This window comes from Rana temporaria, chromosome 4 (genome assembly GCF_905171775.1).
Source record: "Rana temporaria chromosome 4, aRanTem1.1, whole genome shotgun sequence".
NCBI lineage: Eukaryota > Metazoa > Chordata > Amphibia > Anura > Ranidae > Rana > Rana temporaria.
In genome coordinates, this window is record NC_053492.1 from 366,478,925 (window position 1) to 366,495,599 (window position 16,675).

The window sequence follows — 16,675 nt, forward strand, 5'->3', positions numbered from 1 at the left end:
TGTTGCGAACCTACCATAACTCCAAGACCGCGGGGCATCCTGGTAAGAATCAGCTGTCCTGGGCTGTTTCACGTCTGTTCTGGTGGCCTTCCCTACGTTCCGACATCGCCGCATATGTAGCGGCATGCTCCGTTTGTGCCCAGAGTAAGTCCCCTCGGCACCTTCCGTTGGGCCTGCTGCAACCCATAGCCACCGGGGAGCGCCCATGGTCACACCTGGGGATGGATTTCATTGTGGATCTCCCTGCATCCCGAGGCCATACGGTCATTCTCATGATTGTGGATCGGTTTTCCAAAATGTGCCACTGTGTTCCTCTCAAGAGGTTACCCTCTGCACAAGAATTGGCCACGATTTTTGCCTGGGAGGTCTTCCGGTTGCACGGTTTGCCCAAGGAGATAGTGTCGGATCGGGGGAGTCAGTTTGTGTCCAGGTTCTGGCGCGCCTTTTGCTCCCAGTTGGGGATTCATCTCTCCTTCTCCTCGGCCTACCACCCTCAGTCCAATGGGGCCGCAGAACGATCCAATCAGGCCTTGGAGCAATTCCTTCGTTGCTATGTCTCCGATCACCAGGACAATTGGGTTGACCTCCTGCCTTGGGCTGAGTTTGCCAGGAACACGGCGGTGAACTCTTCCTCTGGGACGTCTCCCTTCATGGCCAATTATGGGTTCCAACCTGCCGTGTTACCGGAGGCATTCTCTCCCCAGGATATTCCGGCTGTGGAGGATCACCTTTCCGTCCTACGCGCCTCTTGGGTACAGATCCAGAAGTCCCTTGAGGTCTCTGCGCAGCGCCAGAAACTCCAGGCTGATCGCAGACGAGCGCCTGCTCCTTCCTACCAGGTCGGAGACCGTGTATGGTTGTCCACTCGCAACCTCAACCTTCGAGTGCCCACTCCCAAGCTGGCTCCTCGCTTTGTTGGTCCCTTCCGAGTGCTTCGCAGGGTAAACCCGGTAGCCTATGCCCTTGCGCTTCCTCCTGGCATGCGGATCTCCAACGTGTTTCATGTCTCCCTGTTGAAGCCACTGGTGTGCAATCGCTTCACTTCCTCGGTTCCTCGGCCTCGTCCGGTCCAAGTGGGCAATCATGAGGAGTATGAGGTGAGCAATATCCTGGACTCACGCCTGGTCCGCGGTCGGGTGCAGTTTTTGGTCCACTGGCGTGGTTACGGTCCAGAGGAGCGTTCCTGGGTTCCCTCCGCAGATGTCCATGCTCCTGCCTTGCTCCGAGCCTTCCACGCACGTTTCCCTCAGAAACCGTTTTTTGCACCGCGGAGGAGGGGCCCTTGAGGGGGAGGTACTGTCATGGTCTTACCTCTCTCCTGTCTCCTTCGTTTGACATGTGCTGGCGGCCATCTTGGTTTCTGGGACTCTTGTAGCCTCCCACCCTGCGGCTCCTCCTTCCCACTGGGAGGAGCTGGATGCCTGGCTCACATATATAGGAGCTCTGTGGCTTCAGTTCCTTGCTTGGTCCTCCTGTGTTCACATGCTTCTAAGACTGCTGCTGCTTCTGGTTCCGATCCTGGCTTCGTCTGACTTCCCTGCTGGTTCCTGATCCTGGCTTCGTCTGACTTCCCTGCTGGTTCCTGATCCTGGCTTCGTCTGACTTCCCTGCTGGTTCCTGATCCTGGCTTCGTCCGACTACCCTTCTGGTTCCTGACCTCTGGCTTCGCAAGACTCTGTTTAACCATCCGTTTGGACTTTTGCTTTACAGCTTGATTTTCAATAAAGCCTTCTTATTTTCACTTATCTCTTGTTGTACGTCTGGTTCATGGTTCCGTGACAACCAGGCCGTAAGAAGAAATTGGGGGCAGTGGAGGAAGCCAGCCTCAAAATGATTCAGGAGGCGAGTGCCATCATGAGGGCCCCCCTCAACCCCACTGAGGCCTACAGTGCCTCCGTGGCACATGATCTCAATAAAGGCACGGAGGAGCAGAGGCAATTGGCCAAGGGCATCATCAACCAGGCCCTTTGGTGGATGCAGAGGGAGCTGCTGACCCCAGACACTGGGCTATGTGACCCGGCCCGGCTTGCGGAACATCATACTCCTGCTGCCACATCATCCCCACCTGCAAGGGCCCAGGGAAGACCCGCTGTAAGGCAGCCTGGAAGGAAGGTTGCAAGGAAGAGGAGACGTTGATGCCCTGCCTTCCATTTGATCCCCCACAAATGGCATCTTGTTTGGACTACCACAGCTTGGGTTCCTTTGGTTATGTGCTGCTGCTTCAGATTTTATTTTGTGTGCTTCCTGAGGTTGGCTAGTTTATCCTTCACCATGTTTGAAATGCAAGTTTGCATGTATTTTGCTAGCTGTTCAAGTGCTGCCATTCTGTTTTTGATCCTTTTTATAATTTGCTCAAATAAAAGCCTTTTTGTTGATTTGAAAAACGTGCCTATTGTTTGTAATACTGTGGGTATTATTTTAGGCATCAAACATTACAAACGAATAAAATGTTTAATCTAAAATATTCACTAACTCATGGGGGGGGGGGGGGCATTTGGTGTGCCAACATGGTAGACAATTTAAACAACCTTCAAAATAATCCTGTTAAATATACAAACAAAAGCAAAATCAAAACTATTTCCTATTAAAATATTCTAAATGGTGACATAACTATAAACACCTAAATAAAGTGGGAAAGATAACCATTAAACATTAAAAGCAAAAAATTTGAAATGTGGAGGACCACTAAAAATATGAAACGTCGGGCCAATAAAAGTTTGCAAAAATATTACTACATCACAGCTAACAAATGTCACTTTTCAGTATGGAACAACTCAGTTGAAATAACATGAGCTAAATAACTGATTAGTTATAGCAAGAGAAGAATGAATAAAACGACGGCATCAAGCGTTGTTTATTGTGTGGTTTGCTTCAGTGTTCTATTGCTAGAATTAATCTTTCTATTGACGAATGTGCCATATCCCAAACAAACGTGAGTTTTACCTGAACGAGCGCTCCCGTGGCCTCATTTAGTCTGAGCATGCGCGGGGTTTTTGTACGTTGGTTTTGTGTACTCACCACCAAACATGTCCGTTCGGACAGGATTTGAGCGGACGGTTTTAAAACAAGTTTGGAAATAAATGTCTGCTGAAAAACGGCCCGGCGGGCAAATGTACGGTGAAATTCTGTACGCTCGTAACTACACACGACCAAACATGTCTGCTGAAACTGGTCCGCGGGCCAGTTTCAGCAAACATGTTTGCTCGTGAGTATGGGGCCTAAGTGTTGTAATTTACATAAGACAATCATTTGCGGAGTGTAGGCTCCATCTAGTGTTCTTTTTTGGTATTGCTTCAGTTCTGTTATTTAATTCACTGTGTGTTTATTTAAGGAAGTTGTTAGTAAGCAGGGAATTCTGGATAGAATCTTCACAGGAAAAAAACAGCCACCATGTTTTGAGAAGACATTGCAGGGAGCAGGACATGTCTTGCTCAATCTATCGCTATCACCCCTTAGAGAACTTAAGTAAGTTTTCAATATCTCATCTTGTATTGTATATCGTTGTTTCTGCTATGTATGCTGTATTGTATGCAATAGTGTACTTATTGAGGTCTATTTCTGTTATTTTGTAGTTTCACCTAGCTTGTTCTAATAAACTGAGATCAAAGAAATATGGTATCTGAAGTTTATGGGATAAGAAGGTTTAGCTGAATGTCCTTGAGACATAACAGTCATTATGGGGCATTGTTTGTAGAATTTTGAGGAAAATAATACATTTAATACGTTTTGGAATAAGGCTGTAACATAACAAAAGTGGAAAAAGTAAAGCTCTGTGAAAACTTTCCAGATACACTTTAAATGTGCTTGTAGATATAAAAAATACTGCAAGCATAAAGTGTAGGCAGTAATCTTATTAGTCAACTTATTAGTTAGTTACTTTTGTTATACCAGATGCACTATTAGCTAGCTATGATCAGTGGTGTATCCAAAGTATGGCAGATATGGAAAGTGCCATGGGCGCCATATGAAGGGGGCGCTGGTGAGTGGCTGGCAGTTTACACACTGCTCAGAGATGACCCCAAGCAGAACACACAGTCCGTGCTCTCATGAGTCTCCTCTTCAAGAAAGCGTTTTAGTGTGTGGGTTAGGTGACTCCCCCCTCCGGCACATCCAAATGTTCTCCCTGCAGGGTGGGCGCTCACTCGCTGTTCCACGCCCGTGCAGTGTATACATGTGGGCGGTGGGAGGAAGTTGCTGTACATGGGAAGAAGAGCAGAGTTATTGCACAGCTGTGCCCCCCAATTAAAACGATCGGCATGTCAATTACAGAGCGATTCTCTGTGTGTGTCTACATCCCCCTCCTGTAAGCTCTCAGCTGCTGGAAAGTTAAACACAGAGAATCGCTCTGTAATTGCTGTGCAGATCATCCATTCCTCCATGTCCTGTTCAAAGTTTGCAGTCCGGGTCTCCTGCTTGTCATAATGACAGAAGACAGAGCCAGCTCCAGCAGCAGAGCTTCCACCCCTAAGCACACAACATCTCCAACCTGTACTGTGTGCAGAAGGGCTCACAGCAAAGCAATAAGATTCAGGGCTGCATGATGGTATTTCATTGTCCCGACTCCTGACCATCAATTGGAGGGGAGATATTTGCATCTCATCTCAGTGTTAGCCAATACTACTTTGTCCATGTCGCAGCCCCTCCCTCTTCCCCTCCCACCCGCCACATTTTGACTTGAGTTCCAGGAAGAAGAAGAAGCCAGAATCAGTTTGCTTGCACTCATGTGAATTTTTTTTCTTTATGTTTACTTCAGGAAAGGGGGGGGGGAGGTTCTGCAGCAGCAGGGACAGTCATAGATTCATGCTTTTAGTTCAGGTGATGGAGGAAGAGGGCAACATTATTTTATATATTCATGTTGTCATGTATTTACTCCAACACTATACTACCTAACTTGGCACTATACCACCAAACCTGGCACTATATCACCTAACCTGACACTACCACCCTAACCCGGCACTATACTATCCTAACCTGGCATTATCACCTAACCTGGCACTATACCACCCTAACCGGACACTACTGTGTATCACCTAACCTGGCACTATCACCTAACCAGGCACTATACCACCCTAACCAGGCACTATACTGCTCTAACCTGGCACTACACCACCCTAATCTGGCACTATCGCTTAACCTGGCACTATATTACTCTAACCTGGCACTATACCACCCTAACCTAGCACTATTGTATATCACCTAACCATGCACTTTGTGTTGGTCACATAAAATCTCAATAAAATACATTCACATTTTTGGTTGCAACATGACAAAATGTGTAAAATTTCACGGGGTATGAATACTTTGTCAAGGCACTGTGTGTGTCTGTATATCATTTTTATAGTTGGGCCCCCTACTTTTGTTCCTGTCCCCCCATGTGCCCCCTAAATATGAAAGCTAGAGACACCACTGTTGCACAGAAGACAGAGTGACAGCACAGCGGCAGGAGACTCAAGGGCCCCACACCTGCAGCCAGGAGCCACTTGTGCAGTGATCGGCGGCACAGCACTGTCCCGGGAGTGAACTGCAGGGACAGATGGCGCTGATCGTACCGTTGCTTGGGTATCGCTATGTCCTGAGGCTCAGGATGATGCAGAATAGTGTGAGCTGTAACGAGGGTGACGCTTTGTACCTGGCTCTCCTTGGGCACCAAGAGGGGGCAACTCAGCAAGAAGGTAGCCAAGACCATCAGGTGGCATGAAAAGTGGTTCACCCTCTTCCAGAATGTCCTCTTCTGCTTCGAGGGAGAGCAGAGCGCCCGACCCTCTGGACTCTACATGCTGGAGGGAGCCAGCTGCGAGAGGATCCCCCCACCCATAGTGGGCAGCAGGGTCAAGGAGATCATGGAGAAGAAGGTACACTCTACCAATGTCTTCATATATATATATATATATATATATATATATATATATATATATATATATATATATATATATATATACTGGGCTCCACTCCTCCCCCGGACACTAGCTACATGGAGTTAGAATGTTCTCCCTGTGGGGTTCCTCTCCCACTCCAAACACATGCAGGTAAGTAAATTGTACCCTGTGTACAGACTGGCAGTGCACATGGCTGTTCACATTCTACACTGACCCTACAATCATAGAGGACCCTACACATATCTATGTATGTAAAATATACAGTAAATATAAAACTTCTAAAACCATAAAGGTCCAAAGTTCAAATAAAACACTGTAGCAGCGCTATTCCCAGACCAGCGTCTGAAACACTTCTATATGTCCATAATATATAGGAAATCAGATGATAGTGCTGATAGATAAGCAGAGAAAATCTTCAATTAGTGCTTCCTTCACCAAAGGGGGCGTTCACCACGTGAGGGGATAAACCCCTTAAGGGGATGCACTCACCACAAGTAAGTAAAAGTAAAGCCTTGAGCATATGTCTCTCTGTATCTCCTGGATGTTGCACTCTCCACCAGCCAATGTGTTTATGTTCAATCAAATCGCCATCACATGGAAACAGAGGGAACTCAAATAGTGTGATATTGTTTTAAATAAATGTAAGTTTTATTGAGCCCCAAACACATCCCTTAATACATTCAGCGTACCATAAATATAATAATGACAAGCATAGATAACAAATAGATGCCAGTACTGTGCCTGTGAGTCTTTCTGGCCGGACAGCGCAGTGTGCTAAGAGCAGACTTTTTTTCTCCTGTTCCTGGTTCCAAAAAAGGCTGTACACAGTGTTAGGTCATTGGATTAGCGTCACGCCCTGACGTTTCGTCCTTAATTGACTTCTTCTGAGGGCGTGACTAGGCTAATCCATGACCCAGTATTAGTATCCCCCCGTGGAGCGCATCTCTGCTCTCATTGGCTCTTTAGCGGTCACGTGTGCGTGTCATGTTGCACATGCGCACACGCGATCCGTAACTGCAGCCTGGGAGGAGGAGTGGTTTGACCAGCAAGTGGAGCGTGTCTCCTCTCTTACTGGTCAACTACAATCACGTGTGCGCGTCATGTCGCACATGCGCCCTACGCGACCGGAGCCAACCCAGGGCGGAAGAGTAGCATCAACAAGTGAAGGGCATCTCCTCGCCCATTGGTCGGAACGGGCCACGTGAGCGCATCACACCGCGCATGCGCGCACTCGCTTAATTCTATGAATCATACAGTTGAGGGGCTAAAACATTTATACAACCCACATTTTCAAGGATATACCTTAATATTGATAAAGCATAGCGGTACTCTAAACCTAATGCATTTACATCTAACACCATCTTGGTTATAATACCGTGGGTATATTTATACACAGCAACGTTTCAAGATATGATGATAAAATCAACTTATAAAATATGATGACATTATTTAAAATATATCATATTGTTAAAAAAGAGAAAGAATAACACCATTTAAGAAAGGATAAAATACACCATGAGAGTTACAATCAACGCACATGACTAAAAAGTATACTTAAAATGGTGTATAAATGAAAGACCATGCATAGCATGCATTATAAAATCAGAAAATAATAAATATTATATATATTGTATATAAAATATATAAAATCAATAAGAAAATAAACCTGAGCCTGAGAAAACTTATTAAGCGTTACTAATAAAACAATTAATGTCCAATTCTATATTGAGGCCTTTTGGCGCTAAAACATCAGTAGAAAAAATCCAACGAGTTTCCCGTTTGGACAATTCACGTACCCTATGTGAGCCTCTCCAATTTTTTTCGAGGTGCTCCACACCCCAAAATTGAAGCCCAGAGGGATCTTGCTTGTGTTTAAGCTTAAAATGCCATGACACATTATGGTCCTTATAGCCTGACCGAATATTGTTAATGTGTTCTAAGATACGTACTTTCAGCTTTCTTTTGGTGCGACCAATATAAAGTCCGCGGTCGGGTGCAGTTTTTGGTCCACTGGCGTGGTTACGGTCCAGAGGAGCGTTCCTGGGTTCCCTCCGCAGATGTCCATGCTCCTGCCTTGCTCCGAGCCTTCCACGCACGTTTCCCTCAGAAACCGTTTTTTGCACCGCGGAGGAGGGGCCCTTGAGGGGGAGGTACTGTCATGGTCTTACCTCTCTCCTGTCTCCTTCGTTTGACATGTGCTGGCGGCCATCTTGGTTTCTGGGACTCTTGTAGCCTCCCACCCTGCGGCTCCTCCTTCCCACTGGGAGGAGCTGGATGCCTGGCTCACATATATAGGAGCTCTGTGGCTTCAGTTCCTTGCTTGGTCCTCCTGTGTTCACATGCTTCTAAGACTGCTGCTGCTTCTGGTTCCGATCCTGGCTTCGTCTGACTTCCCTGCTGGTTCCTGATCCTGGCTTCGTCTGACTTCCCTGCTGGTTCCTGATCCTGGCTTCGTCTGACTTCCCTGCTGGTTCCTGATCCTGGCTTCGTCCGACTACCCTTCTGGTTCCTGACCTCTGGCTTCGCAAGACTCTGTTTAACCATCCGTTTGGACTTTTGCTTTACAGCTTGATTTTCAATAAAGCCTTCTTATTTTCACTTATCTCTTGTTGTACGTCTGGTTCATGGTTCCGTGACAACCAGGCCGTAAGAAGAAATTGGGGGCAGTGGAGGAAGCCAGCCTCAAAATGATTCAGGAGGCGAGTGCCATCATGAGGGCCCCCCTCAACCCCACTGAGGCCTACAGTGCCTCCGTGGCACATGATCTCAATAAAGGCACGGAGGAGCAGAGGCAATTGGCCAAGGGCATCATCAACCAGGCCCTTTGGTGGATGCAGAGGGAGCTGCTGACCCCAGACACTGGGCTATGTGACCCGGCCCGGCTTGCGGAACATCATACTCCTGCTGCCACATCATCCCCACCTGCAAGGGCCCAGGGAAGACCCGCTGTAAGGCAGCCTGGAAGGAAGGTTGCAAGGAAGAGGAGACGTTGATGCCCTGCCTTCCATTTGATCCCCCACAAATGGCATCTTGTTTGGACTACCACAGCTTGGGTTCCTTTGGTTATGTGCTGCTGCTTCAGATTTTATTTTGTGTGCTTCCTGAGGTTGGCTAGTTTATCCTTCACCATGTTTGAAATGCAAGTTTGCATGTATTTTGCTAGCTGTTCAAGTGCTGCCATTCTGTTTTTGATCCTTTTTATAATTTGCTCAAATAAAAGCCTTTTTGTTGATTTGAAAAACGTGCCTATTGTTTGTAATACTGTGGGTATTATTTTAGGCATCAAACATTACAAACGAATAAAATGTTTAATCTAAAATATTCACTAACTCATGGGGGGGGGGGGGGGCATTTGGTGTGCCAACATGGTAGACAATTTAAACAACCTTCAAAATAATCCTGTTAAATATACAAACAAAAGCAAAATCAAAACTATTTCCTATTAAAATATTCTAAATGGTGACATAACTATAAACACCTAAATAAAGTGGGAAAGATAACCATTAAACATTAAAAGCAAAAAATTTGAAATGTGGAGGACCACTAAAAATATGAAACGTCGGGCCAATAAAAGTTTGCAAAAATATTACTACATCACAGCTAACAAATGTCACTTTTCAGTATGGAACAACTCAGTTGAAATAACATGAGCTAAATAACTGATTAGTTATAGCAAGAGAAGAATGAATAAAACGACGGCATCAAGCGTTGTTTATTGTGTGGTTTGCTTCAGTGTTCTATTGCTAGAATTAATCTTTCTATTGACGAATGTGCCATATCCCAAACAAACGTGAGTTTTACCTGAACGAGCGCTCCCGTGGCCTCATTTAGTCTGAGCATGCGCGGGGTTTTTGTACGTTGGTTTTGTGTACTCACCACCAAACATGTCCGTTCGGACAGGATTTGAGCGGACGGTTTTAAAACAAGTTTGGAAATAAATGTCTGCTGAAAAACGGCCCGGCGGGCAAATGTACGGTGAAATTCTGTACGCTCGTAACTACACACGACCAAACATGTCTGCTGAAACTGGTCCGCGGGCCAGTTTCAGCAAACATGTTTGCTCGTGAGTATGGGGCCTAAGTGTTGTAATTTACATAAGACAAGCATTTGCGGAGTGTAGGCTCCATCTAGTGTTCTTTTTTGGTATTGCTTCAGTTCTGTTATTTAATTCACTGTGTGTTTATTTAAGGAAGTTGTTAGTAAGCAGGGAATTCTGGATAGAATCTTCACAGGAAAAAAACAGCCACCATGTTTTGAGAAGACATTGCAGGGAGCAGGACATGTCTTGCTCAATCTATCGCTATCACCCCTTAGAGAACTTAAGTAAGTTTTCAATATCTCATCTTGTATTGTATATCGTTGTTTCTGCTATGTATGCTGTATTGTATGCAATAGTGTACTTATTGAGGTCTATTTCTGTTATTTTGTAGTTTCACCTAGCTTGTTCTAATAAACTGAGATCAAAGAAATATGGTATCTGAAGTTTATGGGATAAGAAGGTTTAGCTGAATGTCCTTGAGACATAACAGTCATTATGGGGCATTGTTTGTAGAATTTTGAGGAAAATAATACATTTAATACGTTTTGGAATAAGGCTGTAACATAACAAAAGTGGAAAAAGTAAAGCTCTGTGAAAACTTTCCAGATACACTTTAAATGTGCTTGTAGATATAAAAAATACTGCAAGCATAAAGTGTAGGCAGTAATCTTATTAGTCAACTTATTAGTTAGTTACTTTTGTTATACCAGATGCACTATTAGCTAGCTATGATCAGTGGTGTATCCAAAGTATGGCAGATATGGAAAGTGCCATGGGCGCCATATGAAGGGGGCGCTGGTGAGTGGCTGGCAGTTTACACACTGCTCAGAGATGACCCCAAGCAGAACACACAGTCCGTGCTCTCATGAGTCTCCTCTTCAAGAAAGCGTTTTAGTGTGTGGGTTAGGTGACTCCCCCCTCCGGCACATCCAAATGTTCTCCCTGCAGGGTGGGCGCTCACTCGCTGTTCCACGCCCGTGCAGTGTATACATGTGGGCGGTGGGAGGAAGTTGCTGTACATGGGAAGAAGAGCAGAGTTATTGCACAGCTGTGCCCCCCAATTAAAACGATCGGCATGTCAATTACAGAGCGATTCTCTGTGTGTGTCTACATCCCCCTCCTGTAAGCTCTCAGCTGCTGGAAAGTTAAACACAGAGAATCGCTCTGTAATTGCTGTGCAGATCATCCATTCCTCCATGTCCTGTTCAAAGTTTGCAGTCCGGGTCTCCTGCTTGTCATAATGACAGAAGACAGAGCCAGCTCCAGCAGCAGAGCTTCCACCCCTAAGCACACAACATCTCCAACCTGTACTGTGTGCAGAAGGGCTCACAGCAAAGCAATAAGATTCAGGGCTGCATGATGGTATTTCATTGTCCCGACTCCTGACCATCAATTGGAGGGGAGATATTTGCATCTCATCTCAGTGTTAGCCAATACTACTTTGTCCATGTCGCAGCCCCTCCCTCTTCCCCTCCCACCCGCCACATTTTGACTTGAGTTCCAGGAAGAAGAAGAAGCCAGAATCAGTTTGCTTGCACTCATGTGAATTTTTTTTCTTTATGTTTACTTCAGGAAAGGGGGGGGGGAGGTTCTGCAGCAGCAGGGACAGTCATAGATTCATGCTTTTAGTTCAGGTGATGGAGGAAGAGGGCAACATTATTTTATATATTCATGTTGTCATGTATTTACTCCAACACTATACTACCTAACTTGGCACTATACCACCAAACCTGGCACTATATCACCTAACCTGACACTACCACCCTAACCCGGCACTATACTATCCTAACCTGGCATTATCACCTAACCTGGCACTATACCACCCTAACCGGACACTACTGTGTATCACCTAACCTGGCACTATCACCTAACCAGGCACTATACCACCCTAACCAGGCACTATACTGCTCTAACCTGGCACTACACCACCCTAATCTGGCACTATCGCTTAACCTGGCACTATATTACTCTAACCTGGCACTATACCACCCTAACCTAGCACTATTGTATATCACCTAACCATGCACTTTGTGTTGGTCACATAAAATCTCAATAAAATACATTCACATTTTTGGTTGCAACATGACAAAATGTGTAAAATTTCACGGGGTATGAATACTTTGTCAAGGCACTGTGTGTGTCTGTATATCATTTTTATAGTTGGGCCCCCTACTTTTGTTCCTGTCCCCCCATGTGCCCCCTAAATATGAAAGCTAGAGACACCACTGTTGCACAGAAGACAGAGTGACAGCACAGCGGCAGGAGACTCAAGGGCCCCACACCTGCAGCCAGGAGCCACTTGTGCAGTGATCGGCGGCACAGCACTGTCCCGGGAGTGAACTGCAGGGACAGATGGCGCTGATCGTACCGTTGCTTGGGTATCGCTATGTCCTGAGGCTCAGGATGATGCAGAATAGTGTGAGCTGTAACGAGGGTGACGCTTTGTACCTGGCTCTCCTTGGGCACCAAGAGGGGGCAACTCAGCAAGAAGGTAGCCAAGACCATCAGGTGGCATGAAAAGTGGTTCACCCTCTTCCAGAATGTCCTCTTCTGCTTCGAGGGAGAGCAGAGCGCCCGACCCTCTGGACTCTACATGCTGGAGGGAGCCAGCTGCGAGAGGATCCCCCCACCCATAGTGGGCAGCAGGGTCAAGGAGATCATGGAGAAGAAGGTACACTCTACCAATGTCTTCATATATATATATATATATATATATATATATATATATATATATATATATATATATATACTGGGCTCCACTCCTGCCCAGGACACTAGCTACATGGAGTTAGAATGTTCTCCCTGTGGGGTTCCTCTCCCACTCCAAACACATGCAGGTAAGTAAATTGTACCCTGTGTACAGACTGGCAGTGCACATGGCTGTTCACATTCTACACTGACCCTACAATCATAGAGGACCCTACACATATCTATGTATGTAAAATATACAGTAAATATAAAACTTCTAAAACCATAAAGGTCCAAAGTTCAAATAAAACACTGTAGCAGCGCTATTCCCAGACCAGCGTCTGAAACACTTCTATATGTCCATAATATATAGGAAATCAGATGATAGTGCTGATAGATAAGCAGAGAAAATCTTCAATTAGTGCTTCCTTCACCAAAGGGGGCGTTCACCACGTGAGGGGATAAACCCCTTAAGGGGATGCACTCACCACAAGTAAGTAAAAGTAAAGCCTTGAGCATATGTCTCTCTGTATCTCCTGGATGTTGCACTCTCCACCAGCCAATGTGTTTATGTTCAATCAAATCGCCATCACATGGAAACAGAGGGAACTCAAATAGTGTGATATTGTTTTAAATAAATGTAAGTTTTATTGAGCCCCAAACACATCCCTTAATACATTCAGCGTACCATAAATATAATAATGACAAGCATAGATAACAAATAGATGCCAGTACTGTGCCTGTGAGTCTTTCTGGCCGGACAGCGCAGTGTGCTAAGAGCAGACTTTTTTTCTCCTGTTCCTGGTTCCAAAAAAGGCTGTACACAGTGTTAGGTCATTGGATTAGCGTCACGCCCTGACGTTTCGTCCTTAATTGACTTCTTCTGAGGGCGTGACTAGGCTAATCCATGACCCAGTATTAGTATCCCCCCGTGGAGCGCATCTCTGCTCTCATTGGCTCTTTAGCGGTCACGTGTGCGTGTCATGTTGCACATGCGCACACGCGATCCGTAACTGCAGCCTGGGAGGAGGAGTGGTTTGACCAGCAAGTGGAGCGTGTCTCCTCTCTTACTGGTCAACTACAATCACGTGTGCGCGTCATGTCGCACATGCGCCCTACGCGACCGGAGCCAACCCAGGGCGGAAGAGTAGCATCAACAAGTGAAGGGCATCTCCTCGCCCATTGGTCGGAACGGGCCACGTGAGCGCATCACACCGCGCATGCGCGCACTCGCTTAATTCTATGAATCATACAGTTGAGGGGCTAAAACATTTATACAACCCACATTTTCAAGGATATACCTTAATATTGATAAAGCATAGCGGTACTCTAAACCTAATGCATTTACATCTAACACCATCTTGGTTATAATACCGTGGGTATATTTATACACAGCAACGTTTCAAGATATGATGATAAAATCAACTTATAAAATATGATGACATTATTTAAAATATATCATATTGTTAAAAAAGAGAAAGAATAACACCATTTAAGAAAGGATAAAATACACCATGAGAGTTACAATCAACGCACATGACTAAAAAGTATACTTAAAATGGTGTATAAATGAAAGACCATGCATAGCATGCATTATAAAATCAGAAAATAATAAATATTATATATATTGTATATAAAATATATAAAATCAATAAGAAAATAAACCTGAGCCTGAGAAAACTTATTAAGCGTTACTAATAAAACAATTAATGTCCAATTCTATATTGAGGCCTTTTGGCGCTAAAACATCAGTAGAAAAAATCCAACGAGTTTCCCGTTTGGACAATTCACGTACCCTATGTGAGCCTCTCCAATTTTTTTCGAGGTGCTCCACACCCCAAAATTGAAGCCCAGAGGGATCTTGCTTGTGTTTAAGCTTAAAATGCCATGACACATTATGGTCCTTATAGCCTGACCGAATATTGTTAATGTGTTCTAAGATACGTACTTTCAGCTTTCTTTTGGTGCGACCAATATAAAGGAGGTCACATGGGCATTTTAAAGCATACACCACATAGTCTGTATTGCAGGTCATAAATTGTTCTATTTTAAATTCCTGGTTATTGGATGGAGACAGGAATCTATCTATTCCCCTTAATGGTCTTGATATGGACTGACATGCTTTACATCTTTTGCAGGCAAAGAAGCCATTCTGGTCCCAAAAGGACTTTGGTTTAGCAGGGGGATCCAGAACCTTTTTAACTATCCGGTCTCCATGGTTGGTTGATTTCCGGTAGATAAATTCAGGGTTTTGGGGGAGAGCATTCCCTATTTTCTTATCCAACTTTAAGACATGCCAATGTTTATTAAATATCGCCTCTACTTCTTTATATTGCATATGATACTGTGATATAAACCCCCATTCTTTACTATTTGTAATACTAGTTTCAGAAATAGGTTTTGGTTGTAAACACTTATCCCTTGGTATAGCCAATATATCTTCAACCAATTTTTCCATCACTATCGGTTTATATCCTCTGGCTTCAAACCTATCTGTCAGAGTCTTTGATTGTATCAGGAAATTGGAATCTTCAGAGCAATTCCTTCTTACTCGCATAATTTGTCCTTTGGGAATATTTCGAATCCATGAAGGACGAAACGTCAGGGCGTGACGCTAATCCAATGACCTAACACTGTGTACAGCCTTTTTTGGAACCAGGAACAGGAGAAAAAAAGTCTGCTCTTAGCACACTGCGCTGTCCGGCCAGAAAGACTCACAGGCACAGTACTGGCATCTATTTGTTATCTATGCTTGTCATTATTATATTTATGGTACGCTGAATGTATTAAGGGATGTGTTTGGGGCTCAATAAAACTTACATTTATTTAAAACAATATCACACTATTTGAGTTCCCTCTGTTTCCATGTGATGGCGATTTGATTGAACATAAACACATTGGCTGGTGGAGAGTGCAACATCCAGGAGATACAGAGAGACATATGCTCAAGGCTTTACTTTTACTTACTTGTGGTGAGTGCATCCCCTTAAGGGGTTTATCCCCTCACGTGGTGAACGCCCCCTTTGGTGAAGGAAGCACTAATTGAAGATTTTCTCTGCTTATCTATCAGCACTATCATCTGATTTCCTATATATTATGGACATATAGAAGTGTTTCAGACGCTGGTCTGGGAATAGCGCTGCTACAGTGTTTTATTTGAACTTTGGACCTTTATGGTTTTAGAAGTTTTATATTTACTGTATATTTTACATTGTTTTCCAGTTTTAAGCAGCAGCTTTTATCTTGTTTGTTTATCTGAATACCTGTGCCCAATATTACCTCAGTTTGCATCTTAAGCGCAGAGCAGGGCTGTAATTTAGAAGGAAGGGCGACATCAGCTATTTTGAGCACATATCTATGTATACCTCCATTCAGTCCTGTCCAGCTCTTGGCGGATTTTGGGCCAGCGCTCATCTAGGATAGTTTTTCGGACATGGGGGGTGGCATGCAGAATGTGATCACCCATGTACATTGCCACTGACAGGGGACCATCACCTACCAACATGGCTTTGGAGTGTGCTCACACCAAGAGAACATACAAACTACATGTAGATAGCTTCCTGGCCCAGATTCAAACCAAGTAAGGGTAGTCCCAACCACTAACCTACTGTTCTCCCTATATACCTGTATATACTGACAGTATTATCTAAAATATGGGTTTCAAATGTTATGACAGGGGTGCACTTTCAGTGCTTGCCATAGACGCCATTTTCACTAGATATACCTCTGACTATGATTGTTCTGAATTTAGCCGTTCTGTCAAGACTGATTCTATCTTACTGTTATTTTTGTTCTACAACGTGAAGGCTATATTATCTGTCTTACAGCCTTCACGGACACATGATTTTTGTTTGCAATACTTTTATTTTTGTTTTTTTAATGAAAATTCTTAATAAACATATTATATAAAAAAAAGAAGGTAAGTAATTGCACCCTTCCTTCCCCCCCCCCCAATGTAGCTGACCTTTACAGGAGATGTATGGGGTTTTGTTAAAACCCCCACCGGCTCTGAGAAATGAGTGATCACATAACCTCTGATCACTCAGTTCTTGGTCAGCTTGGAGCAGAGAGC

At 44.6% G+C, this 16,675-nt stretch overlaps 1 protein-coding gene across 1 annotated transcript in view; it reads left to right on the forward strand.

Moving 5' to 3' along the window:
• LOC120935755 overlaps window positions 1-16,675 on the forward strand; it is a gene marked incomplete at its 5' end in the record, with an annotated part of 37,825 nt that overhangs the window by 1,531 nt on the left and 19,619 nt on the right. The window contains 3 exons of the mRNA XM_040347815.1: window positions 5,721-5,852; window positions 12,455-12,586; window positions 14,742-14,821. Coding sequence (XP_040203749.1) covers window positions 5,721-5,852; window positions 12,455-12,586; window positions 14,742-14,821 — 344 coding nt within the window. The remainder of the gene's footprint in view (window positions 1-5,720; window positions 5,853-12,454; window positions 12,587-14,741; window positions 14,822-16,675) is intronic.